Here is a 10,761-nt window from a genome sequence, read left to right on the forward strand (position 1 = left end):
GCTATAGGAAAGAAATAGGAAATCTAGGGCAAATCCCGAAATATTTGAAAACTTCTTTTTTTATCTCCGTCGCTGGAGCAGGCACTAAGGCTGCTCCGGTTGACTGTTCTGCGCGAAAAACTCTAAATCATACTTTTCTCTCTTCTTTTCCTTTAGCTGATCCATTTCCCATCCAATACAACTCTAGACCTGTTATGACTCAAAAAGGGACTAAAAAGACTCGATAAAACCTTGAAAACTATTAGTAAAACAGTACATATAATGTGCCAAAAACACAATATATCAGACCTTCCAACCGTGAAAGCCCGGTTCGCTGAAGGACAAAGCAAGATAGCGAAAGCAACACGACAAGCTCTTGCCCATATATACTCAAGATAGACATGTTGACTAAACTACCCTTGTATAGTTTTGTATGAAGCAGGGATTGTGTGAACAAAAAAAGAAAACTACCCTTGTAAGAATGAACCAAAGCCAACATTTTATTCTGGCTCTCAGGCTCCTTCAACAAGTCCGGTGTTGCCCCATTCGTGAAGTATATTAATTTGGACAAGACGCCATTTTTCCCCTTTTGTTTTTTTGTTTCGGAAATAGAATGGTGACATGTCCTCCCTATATGTTAAAACAACCTTTAATGGATTTGCCTTTTTGAAGCCCTCTCGAAGTTTGGTACAATATCAAAGCAAATAAGAATATCGCCCACCGTGGAGTTCGAACCCGCGACCACAAGGTTAAGAGCGTTGCGCTCTACCAACTGAGCTAGACGGGCTAGATGATTGTTATAGATATATAACTTATATATTATTTTTATTATTTAGCAAAGTAGTGATAAGTATTAAGTACGAACAAAGGTTTATCAAATACATTTTAATAAGAAGAACAAACACGGCTTTGATGACATATTCTTCCTTCTCCAACACGAAACAAAATAAACTAAATAAAATGCGAGAAAAGAGCAAAACCCAGTCCCGACACACTTATATATCATGACCCACATCTGTCGGAAGCAGCAGGTTTCATGTGAGCTTAAGAAAAAAAAAGCAGTTAGTAACAAGTTTGAAGACGTAAGAGATAAGACACACACGCCTGAAAAATATTAACCGCTACTACTACTCCCCTTATCTTTTTTTTTTTACGTAAAGCTGACTAGATTTACCTATATCTTCTCCAGACGTAACTTCTTCTGAAGAAGTTCTTCATCAGAACCATATTTTCATTTACTAGTCGGACTTGATTCCTCCGTTATGCTTGTTGCTCTTCTTGGACGACTCTTTGATCTACGAACAAAGCATATTTTGATAAAACAATACGTTCTATAGCTTCTTCTTCTAGAGGTCAGGAAAAGACCAACTGGGCTTACCTGCTCAAGAAGTTTCTTTTGGAATCGGTAACCCTAATGAGGAAGAATAATATATAACCACATGGTTAATGTTTTAAAGCTAGAATTGGTGCATCAATTTGGTTAATTTTGTATTCGTTGAAACACTTACCTTCTCAGTTCCATAAACGTAATCACAATAGGTAAAAACTGAAGCGAAGTTGCTCTGGCTTTGTCCTCCAACGTAGTGATGGTAGTCATGGTACTCAGCACCACCATAGAAAGGGATGTATTTTGTTGGACTCCATGGAAAATCATATCTGCAATGACAACAAACAAACCCCATAACTTAACATTTTTACCCAACAAATACAAACAAACGCCCTTTTTAAGGTCAATCGAGATACATTGCAAACTTTTCAAGCAAGCAAGAAAACACTTCAGTAAATCCAAGAGACTAAAGTGAGCCGAGTTTCCTCTTACCGCACTTGTCTCTTGCTTTAGATGTTTTGGGTTACAAAATTAATTATAGAAAAATAGAGCCTATCTAATTGTTCACCAAAAGTATTCTACTAACCAATTCCCAAACAATTCACAATAACTTAAGAAAGCCCAAAAAGTTAGAATAAAAAACCTAATACCTAACTTAGCCCCAGTTGTAAAAAGGTGAGCCACTATTGTATCTACCACAGCGTGGCCTCTTTTATATATAATATAGAATACATAAACTAACTAAGGAAAGATGTAAGAAACATTGATATGATGCAGTCACTTATTAATATAACGAAGAAAAAGTGTATAAACTGCAAAGTAACAACAAAAAAAACAAAGCAAAGAATAGAGATTTGTTATTTGATTTCTTTAAAACCACGCCCTTACCCACTGTGAGTCTCTATAGCCTCAATTTGCCTTAAGGCTATCCACAACCAAAAGGTTATCATGTGACCAGGAGCAATCGCTGGTCCCATAAACGTTGGGATTCCAAGAAGCAACACTTCAGCCCAATGTGCATAAGGTGCAGCGTATCCAGTAGGAGCTGTGTACTCGTGATGAACACGATGAATGTTCTCGTATCCCCACTTACTGTGGAAAAATCTATGTACCCAATAGTTTGTGTAGTCTTCTATCAAGAAGTAGACGAATAACTGTGGCAGCATCTCTGAAAGTGTTGGTAATGGTAACCCAGATCGTATCCCAATCATCTGTATTTCAAGAACAATAACGTAAATGATGTGATGAAACATTCAGGATTCTGTCAATATCAGATTCAAGATTCAAGATAACCTGAATGGAAGGATAAGAAACGAGTTGTAATGGACCAACGACGAGGATGAACATCTTCATGACGTCTTTGTAACAACCGAACATGTCGGACAAGGAGTAGTTTACTTTGGGTTGGATCTTGTACCGGTCGAACCACCCAGAAACGGATCGAGCCAGTTCGACGAAAACCAGAGGGATAGGAGCCAGAGAAAAGACGAGGAATAGGAAGAGAATGTTGTGGCAGTAGAGATAGTAGTCGGACTTTGTGGCGGAGTAATCGAACCAAACTGTCTCCAACCACGTGAGGTTTCTTCCGAGCGCGAAGGAAGCTTCCTCAACCGTTACGTACGGAATCATGATGGTAAAGTTTCTCGGTTTCTCTGGCGAGTTTGCGACTGAGTTTTGCTGACGTGGAGATTTTATGATCTGGGGGAGGAGAGGTTGAGAGAGGAGAAGAAGAGAGTGTTTGTTTGTTATATAGTTGGCGAATATTTTGGATTGAAGACGTGATCAGTTCTTTATAATAACTAAATTGCCACAAATACTTTTAAATTGGATTCCTTTTGTGTCAAATGTTATTTTTCCATTGGAGATTTAATAATTTGATATACCTATATATACTTTCTTATGGTAAAATTGAAAATAATTAAATTTATTTATTGGTGTACATTTTTAAAAATGGGCTAAATAATAACCAATAAGTAACTAAAATTTAATCTTTTTTTATTCATGCTTTAGCACTAAGCCAATGACTTTTTTTTTCCAGATATCTTAACTTCTTCAAAAAAATCTTTACAAAATTCAGAATAATTCCATCTTTGTAAATTTATATAAAGTTTACCTTTTGTCAAAACTTTGTTTTTAATTAGGAAACGATATAAAGATGACACAAATAGTCAGACTAAGTGATGATTTTTTTTTTTTTTCTGTCATGGAAAACAATATATTGTAAATAATCTTTAGAATTATAAAGCAACATCTATATGACATCAATTTGAGATAGCATTTAGAACATTAAAGCATATAAATTTACCAAAATGTCATATGAATCAGGAGATGATAGAAGAGTCTTTTATTGTGGACACGTCGGAGAACCTAAAGAAAAGGAGAAAACGAATGAAAGCAAGTTCTTACATAACATCCAATGTAATGAAATTAGAAAAAAAAAATTCAGAAATTCCTGATATTTCTTAATTAGAGCTTTTTATGGTAAGTCGACTAACCATTAACAAAATAGTGTTTTAGTTAATTCTGCGTCAAAACTTATACATCTTCGTGGTAAAAAGCAAAATATTTTGAGAAATTGGTTGGAATATAGGATAAATTGAATACCACTTCTACAAATATGCCGAACATTTGGTTTAGGATTTATTGATTATGTTTAACTAGGGCAAACAATCCCGGGCGTAAGGATTTTTGTTTAAAATTTAATTTTGATTATATATTTAGTATGTTAATTTTAATATATAAATATTATAAATATTATAAATATATAAGTAGCTAAACAATTATAAAATTATTTTAAATTACATTTTCTTTCTTATGCAAATTTCAAAATTTTTAATATCCATTTTTTGTTATTGTTCTTATCATTGTTCTGAAAACTACATGTAGCCTTTGTTTAGACTTTCGGTTTTTTTATAATTTTGGAAAGAACAGATATTTTTGCAAACTTAACTTGAGGGAAAAAGAAAAGTACCCGACAAAAAGAAAATAGTGACAGTAGCGCTGAGACTTATTACTTGGTAAAAATTGTTTAAGGTTAATCTGTGTATAGCTCAGTAATTTTAATGCAGAGTTAGCAAACCAAAATTTTAGAAAATGGAGCCAAACCCAAATTAATTATGAGTCAAGTTACAATTATAAAGAAGTGAGTAAAACGTGTATGGAGATGTTAGAAATGGATCCTCAAATAACGAAGATGAAGGAAATTTGGAATAGGTTAATGGAGAAAAATATTTCATTGCATTGAAATTCTATAGATACAAAGTCAGCTCTTTGGAAATCCATAATCGTAGCAATTAAGTAGTCAACCAAATAGGGAAATAAAATACTATTAGATATATGTAGTAAAATAACATAAAACACACACATATCACTTAGATTAATATGTATATATCTTACTTGTTTGAGATTATGTGCATGAATCCATTAGTGTGAAAGGCGATGAACAAACCGCCAAACACCCAATTTGGTAAATCACAGAAATGTAAATGTAATTGTTTAGATCTCACTGAAAACACTTGGCACAGAATTCTTGTCCTTTTTCAATGCTTATATCCTTAGGCCATCAATAATCTGCACTATTTAATTAGACATATATAAACCATCGTGAACAATCCTATTTCACTTTAGATTCATGATTTCCATTTTATCTATTGAAAACAGCTAGTAAAACAACCAAACAAATAGCCACCGAACATGGTCTATCTCACAGTAAAGAGTTAAGATATTACCGTGGAACTGAGACAAACAACGTGGACATAATAACTTGTGTATGATGATTATCATAAGTCGTGATAGTCGGATTTGGGGTAAGGCTATTTTCTCTTATCTTTCTATTCTTTGATCCTCCTTTTAAATGACGGTGCTTTCTTCAGGAAACATTCTTCGTCTGCCGATATCTGCTGTGTAAGATGATTATCATAAGGCTAAGACACGGAGAAGGTACCCCTATTCTCCTCCCGTACGGATAGCTGGTTCCTCTATATCCCCGGCTGGTAGCTCGTCAACTTTCGCAAATTATCGTGATGGCGGATTATTTGGTCCTCGACAACACTCGATGAGGGGCGATCATCACCGGTTACACGACGGGATATTCTGATCCAAAAAGAGCTGGCTGTTCGGCGAACCAGGACTTCAGCTCGATGGGAATTGATGAAGGAATGGCTGGAGAAGAATGTTGGGCACTGGAATCCTGAGGAGGAATATCGCCAATATTCACTTGTGGTGGGAGGAGACGACCAGCTTGGAGGTTTCTCCTTGGCGATGTCTTCGTCTTCCGCAGATGGTGTTAGGCCATAAGTAGTTTCCGGCACGAATTCTGCCTTATTTCTATTTATCTATGGCTTTGAATAATGGGCTTTCTGCTGTAGACTCATGGCTCTTTGTGGCTTCTTCTTTTGAATGTATTTTGGGACTTTGATTCCTCCGCACTTAATTTTTCTTAAATAGCATTCCTTTAGCTTTATGTATATTTTGATATTGCATGCTTTTTGTCGCCGCCATGCCTTTTACTCTTCTTGGTTTAGTTTGGACCACATATAGGTCTTATCTTGAGAATATTGGACCTTCATGATGATCCTGAGGGTTGGAGACTCTTTGGAAAATGTCCAACCTTTCAAGCCCTGGGGCTTTCTTGACGTATTCTACCTCCCTGGGGTAGGCCTCTATTGATAAGAAAGTTTTTTATCTCCCTTGAGTAGGTGATTAGTGAACCCATAGATTCGAACTTCGCTAGGATCATATCGCACCACCCTTAGGTAGGTTACGATTTGAATTCTTTTCCGAGAGATCTTGGGATCTTTATATTTGACTCGGGGGCCGATTATAACCCGTAGGTGTTTGGCTGAACCCGAAGGTCGTTGTTGTCAACCCGGAGGTTCTTACTTAGAATCTAGAGATTTAGCGTAGAACCCGAAGGTTAATACTTGGAACCCAGAGGTTATCTCATAGGACCCGGAGGTGCTTATTGAACCCGAAGGTTTCTTATATAACCCGTAGGTGTTTTCTAGGAACCGGAGGTGCCTTATTGAACCCGTAGGTTAATATTTAGAACGCGGAGGTTAATGCACAGAACCCAGAGGTTAATGCACAGAACCCGTAGGTTAGCACTTGGAGTGCTTGGAATCTGGAGATTTGATTCAAAACCATGAGGTTCCTACTTTTGAACTCGGAGGTTGCTAGTTGAACCCGAAGGTTTCTTGTTCAAACCCGAAGGTTGTTTGATTAAACCCGGAGGTTTGTTTGATTAAACCCGGAGATTTGTTTGATTAAACCCAGAGGTTTTTTTTATTAAACCCGGAGGTTGATTTCTTCGAGATCGTATTCTGCCCCCTTTAGGTAAGCCACTACCGATCTCGGCTTAGGATTAGCATTCTGCCACTCGGAAGTAGGCCACTATCAAGATCATGTTGTGCTACACTCCGCTTTCTGTAGAAAGCCACTCTTAATCTTTAATCACGTGCTGGTGTGACTTCGACCCTTACAAGGGTTAGGCAAACGTCAGTCTTATCGATCGGTGCTGGTGTGGGTCTACATGGTGTTGTGATCCAAGCGCCAGACTTACTACTTTCCACGTCTGGAGAAGTAAGGATAAAATGTGCTTCTGAATTTCACATTGTTTGCTCCCTGTATCAGCCCTGGGGTCTGCTTACAGTACTTTGCAATTATATGTCATGCCCCTGCATTGTGTTTAGCACGTAGCGTTTTAATGCATGGTTTTATGCACTTAGTATGTGAGGTCCCTGCATACGTATGGCTCGTGGCCTATACGCAGGGATTTAGGTGTTTTTTGACAGCATACTAGGGTTTATGCGGATCCGTTCCTGCGTATGTCATACACCCAGTGTTTTTGTCATGAACGTATCATGAAAATAGAGGGTTGGCCAGGATCGAAGGTCTCTTGGGGCCTGATCCAGGTCGTATGCCCCTTTAAGTATACTGGAATTCCTGCTACTCCTCTAGTCGGAACTAATTATATTATATAAGCTCAGTCCAGAGAAGTTTTAGCATACATAGGAGTGGAAACCATTATACTTAAATATATATATATATATATAGATATTAAAGCAATAGAAAGCATGATCCGGAGATCATATTAAAAATGATAAAGTTTGAGATGCAGGGCATTCCAGCAGTTAGGTTGGACCTTGCCGTTACTGTCCTGCAGTTTATAGGCTCCTGCTCCCCGCACCTCGATTACCTAATATGGGCCCTCCCATCCGGGGGCGAGCTTTCTTGCTGATTTCTCTTTTGTTTTGTCGAAGACTCGTTGCAGAACCGAATCCCCTTCTTGGAAGGTCGTGGTTCTGACCTTACAGTTGTAACTTTTGGCGATGTCTTGCTGATAGGACCAATTTCGCAAGTGTGCTGCCTCTCTTTTTTCATAGAGCAGATCGAGGCTCAGGGCCATTAACTCGTTGTTTTCTTCCTGAGAGATAGGTCCTGATACGGTCGTCTTTACGTGCATTTCCGTGGGCACGATGGCTTCTGTGCCGTAGACTAGTGAGAAAGGAGTTTCCAGCATGGGTATTTTGGTGGTGGTTCGGTAAGCCCATAGTACCCCGTGTAGCTCTTTTGCCCATCTTCCATGAGCATCCTCCAGACGTTTCTTGATCATGTTCACCACTGTTTTGTTGGTGGATTCCGCTTGCCCGTTGGATTGAGGATGTCTTGGTGTGGAAAATGTAAGCTTTATGCCCCAGTCCCTGCAGAAGTCTTTAAAGTCATGGCTGGTGAATTGGGGTCCGTTGTCAGTGACGATTTCCTGGGGTCCCGAATCGAGTGATCACGTGGGTCCACATAAATTTTCTGATCCGGAGATCGGTTATCTTGCTTAGTGCTTTGGCTTCCACCCACTTAGAGAAGTGGTCAGTGACTATTAGGAGGAAAACCTTTTGCCCCGGCGCCATTGGGACTTTTCCCACTATGTTCATGCCCCACTTCCTGAATGACCAGGGTGAGCTTACAGATTTCAGCTTTTCTGGTGGGAGCTTGGAGATCGGGGCGTGTTGTTTGCATTGGCTACAGTTCTTGGCTTGTTTGTCGGCGTATGCAGCCATAGTAGGCCAATAGTAGCCGGCTTTACGAGCTCTGAGGACTAGACTCCGACCTCTGGAATGAGATCCGCACTCTCCATCGTGTAGTTCCTCCAGTATCCTTGTCACTTTCCTAGGGGATAGACATCGTAGATATGCTCCTGAGAAGGACCTTCGGTATAGTTTTCCTTGGGAAAGGCAGTATCTTGCTGCTTGTCTTCTCACTTTTTGTCTTTCACCATGATCCTTAGGGAGGGTGTCGTTTTCTAGATAGCTAATAAATGGAGTCATCCAGGTTTCTCCCTCATCTATTGCAGAGATCTCCTCAGGCTCTGCTTTGTTTTCCGTTGCTGGCCACTGAAGCACGACCAGTGGAATGCTCATCTGACTCGTAGTTTCTAGGGCTGAACCTAGGTTAGCAAGGGCGTCGGCCTAGGAGTTTTGCTTTCTGGGGATTTGACCAGCATGTCGTCGATATAGACCTCCATAGTCTGACCGTTTTAGTCGGCGAACATCATGTTTACAAGTCTTTGGTAGGTTGATCTGGCGTTCTTCAAGCCGAACGGCATGGCCTTGTAACAGTAGATGCCCCTGGATACCATGAATGACGTTTTCTCCTGGTCCTTCTGATGCATACGAATCTGGTTATAGTCGGAGAATGCATCCATGAAGCTCATTAGATGATGACCTGCTGTGGCGTCCACCAGCTTGTTGATGTGAGGCAAGGGAAATGGGTCCTTCGAACATGATTTATTTATGTCGGTGAAGTTGATGCAGACTCACCACTTTCCATTCTTTTTCTTCACCACCACCACGTTGGCTAGCCATTTTGGGTACTGTATCTCCCGTATGAACTCGGCGTCGAGCAGGTTTTTGACTTCTTCGTTGATGAACTCGTCCCTTTCTGGAGCGAATTTCCTCCTTTTCTGTCAGATGGGCTGGTATTGAGGATCTACTTGCAATTTTGTATAATGATTTCAGGATCGATCCCGGGCATATCCTCATGGGACCAGGCGAAGCAGTCTGAGTTGGACCGCAGGAAATCAATCAATCTTCGCCTTAACCCTTCGAAGAGTTTAGATCCAACCTTAAGGTTTCGCGTCGCGTCTCCTTCTAATAAGTGAGACATCGTCCGTCTCTTCGACCTCCGGCTCCTCGGTGTGCGGGGCTGGAGGCTTTTTCTTTAATTGCTATAAGGCTTGGGTTCTTCCCTTCAGGGTGGTATGATAGCACAATCCGGAGTTCTCTTGGTCTCCCATGATCGTTTTGATTCCCCAAGGAGTAGGGAACTTGATCGATTGATGGAGCATTAAAGGGACAGCTCCCATGTCGTGGATCCAGGGCCTTATTATGTTGTACGAGGACATGCAGTCAACGACCAGGAACTTAGTCGCCGTGTTGACCCCTTCGGCGTATACCAGGAGAATGACTTCTCCGGTCGTCTGCTTGACTTCGCCGCTGTACCCTACGAGTGGAGTGATCTTTCGAGCCAGAGCCTTTTCTTCCAGCCCTAAGTCATTGTAAGCGTTCTAGAAGATATTATTGATGCAGCTTCCATTGTCCACCTGTATTCTTTTCACCAGAAGATATTATTGATGCAGCTTCCATTGTCCACCAGTATTCTTTTCACCAAGCAATTTACCAAGGTGAACGATATGACCAAAGCGTCATGATGGGGAGCCATTACTCTTTCCTGCTCTTTGGCGATGAAGCTGATTTCGCCTGTACCCAGGAGTAGACGCTTTGGTTTCCAAGTCTCTTGACCGTTCCTGGCGTTTCTGGTGTTTTTCTTGGCGGCTGCATGGCTGATTCCGCTTATTTCCGAGCCACCAGAGATGATGTGGATTACTCTATCCTGGCGTGGCGGTGAGGCAGGAGTAACTTTGGTGGGGTGATTTGTGGTATTTTTAATCAAGAGATTTTTGGCTTTATCGGAAAGAAACTCCCTGAGGTGTCCTTTCTTGAGGAGTTCCTTAACCTCGATTCTTAGGGCGACACAGTCGTCCGTTTTATGACCGTGGTCACTGTGGAAGTTGCACCATCGGTTTGGATACCGGTTGGAAACGAAGGTCTTTTTCTTCTGAGGCCACTTGACTTGTTGGTCCATCCGCGTCAGAACATTAACTAACTCTGGCTTTGATATAGGCAGGTGAGAAATATCGGGCCATGTCATCACAGCCATCCCTTCAACTCAATCTAGGGGGCGGTTTTGATATCTGCCCCAATTCCTGCTTCCTGCCTCTCTCCCAAGTTTGGGATGAGATCCCTTATCGCGATAGTTCTTCGCTTGTCTGGCCAGTTTCTGCTCCTGCTTCTACTGGGCCTTGGCCCGGCTAGCAACGTCTTCATCCCTTTTTACCTGACCATAGGCTCGGGAGAGGATGTTCTTCATGGTCTTGCACTGATATTTGGTCAGTTCCTTGT

At 40.7% G+C, this 10,761-nt stretch overlaps 2 protein-coding genes and 1 non-coding gene across 4 annotated transcripts; all 3 read right to left on the minus strand.

Annotated features, from left to right (window-relative positions):
• Nucleotides 1–693: 693 nt before the first annotated feature.
• On the minus strand, nt 694–766 carry TRNAK-CUU. Its single transcript has one exon. It is a non-coding gene; the product is annotated as a tRNA-Lys (tRNA).
• Nucleotides 767–810: 44 nt separating this feature from the next.
• Nucleotides 811–3,059, minus strand: LOC106395025 (methylsterol monooxygenase 1-1). 2 transcript variants are annotated; one of them, XR_001279095.3, is made up of 6 exons: nt 2,600–3,059; nt 2,195–2,517; nt 1,488–1,635; nt 1,358–1,390; nt 1,154–1,274; nt 811–1,022 (listed from the first exon to the last, which is right to left on the minus strand). XR_001279095.3 is itself a non-coding variant. In XM_013835554.3 (5 exons), exons 1-5 carry the CDS (start codon nt 2,933–2,935, stop codon nt 1,218–1,220), a joined length of 897 nt encoding a protein of 298 aa, XP_013691008.1. In that variant the 5' UTR covers nt 2,936–3,059; the 3' UTR covers nt 811–1,217. The 2 variants fall into 2 exon arrangements, 1 of the variants encoding a protein (XP_013691008.1); XM_013835554.3 differs by having other exon boundaries at nt 811–1,274.
• A 6,468-nt stretch (nt 3,060–9,527) lies between these two features.
• On the minus strand, nt 9,528–10,519 carry LOC106392859. The gene is made up of 2 exons (XM_013833637.1): nt 9,980–10,519; nt 9,528–9,866 (listed from the first exon to the last, which is right to left on the minus strand). The coding sequence occupies exons 1-2, from the start codon at nt 10,517–10,519 to the stop codon at nt 9,528–9,530; spliced, it is 879 nt and encodes a 292-aa protein (XP_013689091.1).
• Between the last annotated feature and the right edge of the window lie 242 nt (nt 10,520–10,761).

Source organism: Brassica napus, chromosome C2, assembly GCF_020379485.1.
Source record: "Brassica napus cultivar Da-Ae chromosome C2, Da-Ae, whole genome shotgun sequence".
Classification (NCBI taxonomy): Eukaryota; Viridiplantae; Streptophyta; class Magnoliopsida; order Brassicales; family Brassicaceae; genus Brassica; species Brassica napus.

What these genes read in the sequence shown, in the direction of transcription:
- LOC106395025 (XM_013835554.3), bottom strand. Translation starts at nt 2,935, where the DNA reads ATGATTCCGTACGTAACGGTTGAGGAAGCTTCCTTCGCGCTCGGAAGA. An exon ending in TTTCTTATCCTTCCATTCAG is followed by an intron (nt 2,518 to 2,599) that starts GTTATCTTGAAT and finishes CTTGAAATACAG; the next exon opens with ATGATTGGGATACGATCTGG. An exon ending in GCTATAGAGACTCACAGTGG is followed by an intron (nt 1,636 to 2,194) that starts GTAAGGGCGTGG and finishes TTGTCATTGCAG; the next exon opens with ATATGATTTTCCATGGAGTC.
- LOC106392859 (XM_013833637.1), bottom strand. Translation starts at nt 10,519, where the DNA reads ATGGCTGTGATGACATGGCCCGATATTTCTCACCTGCCTATATCAAAG. An exon ending in TGGTCATATCGTTCACCTTG is followed by an intron (nt 9,867 to 9,979) that starts GTAAATTGCTTG and finishes AATATCTTCTAG; the next exon opens with AACGCTTACAATGACTTAGG.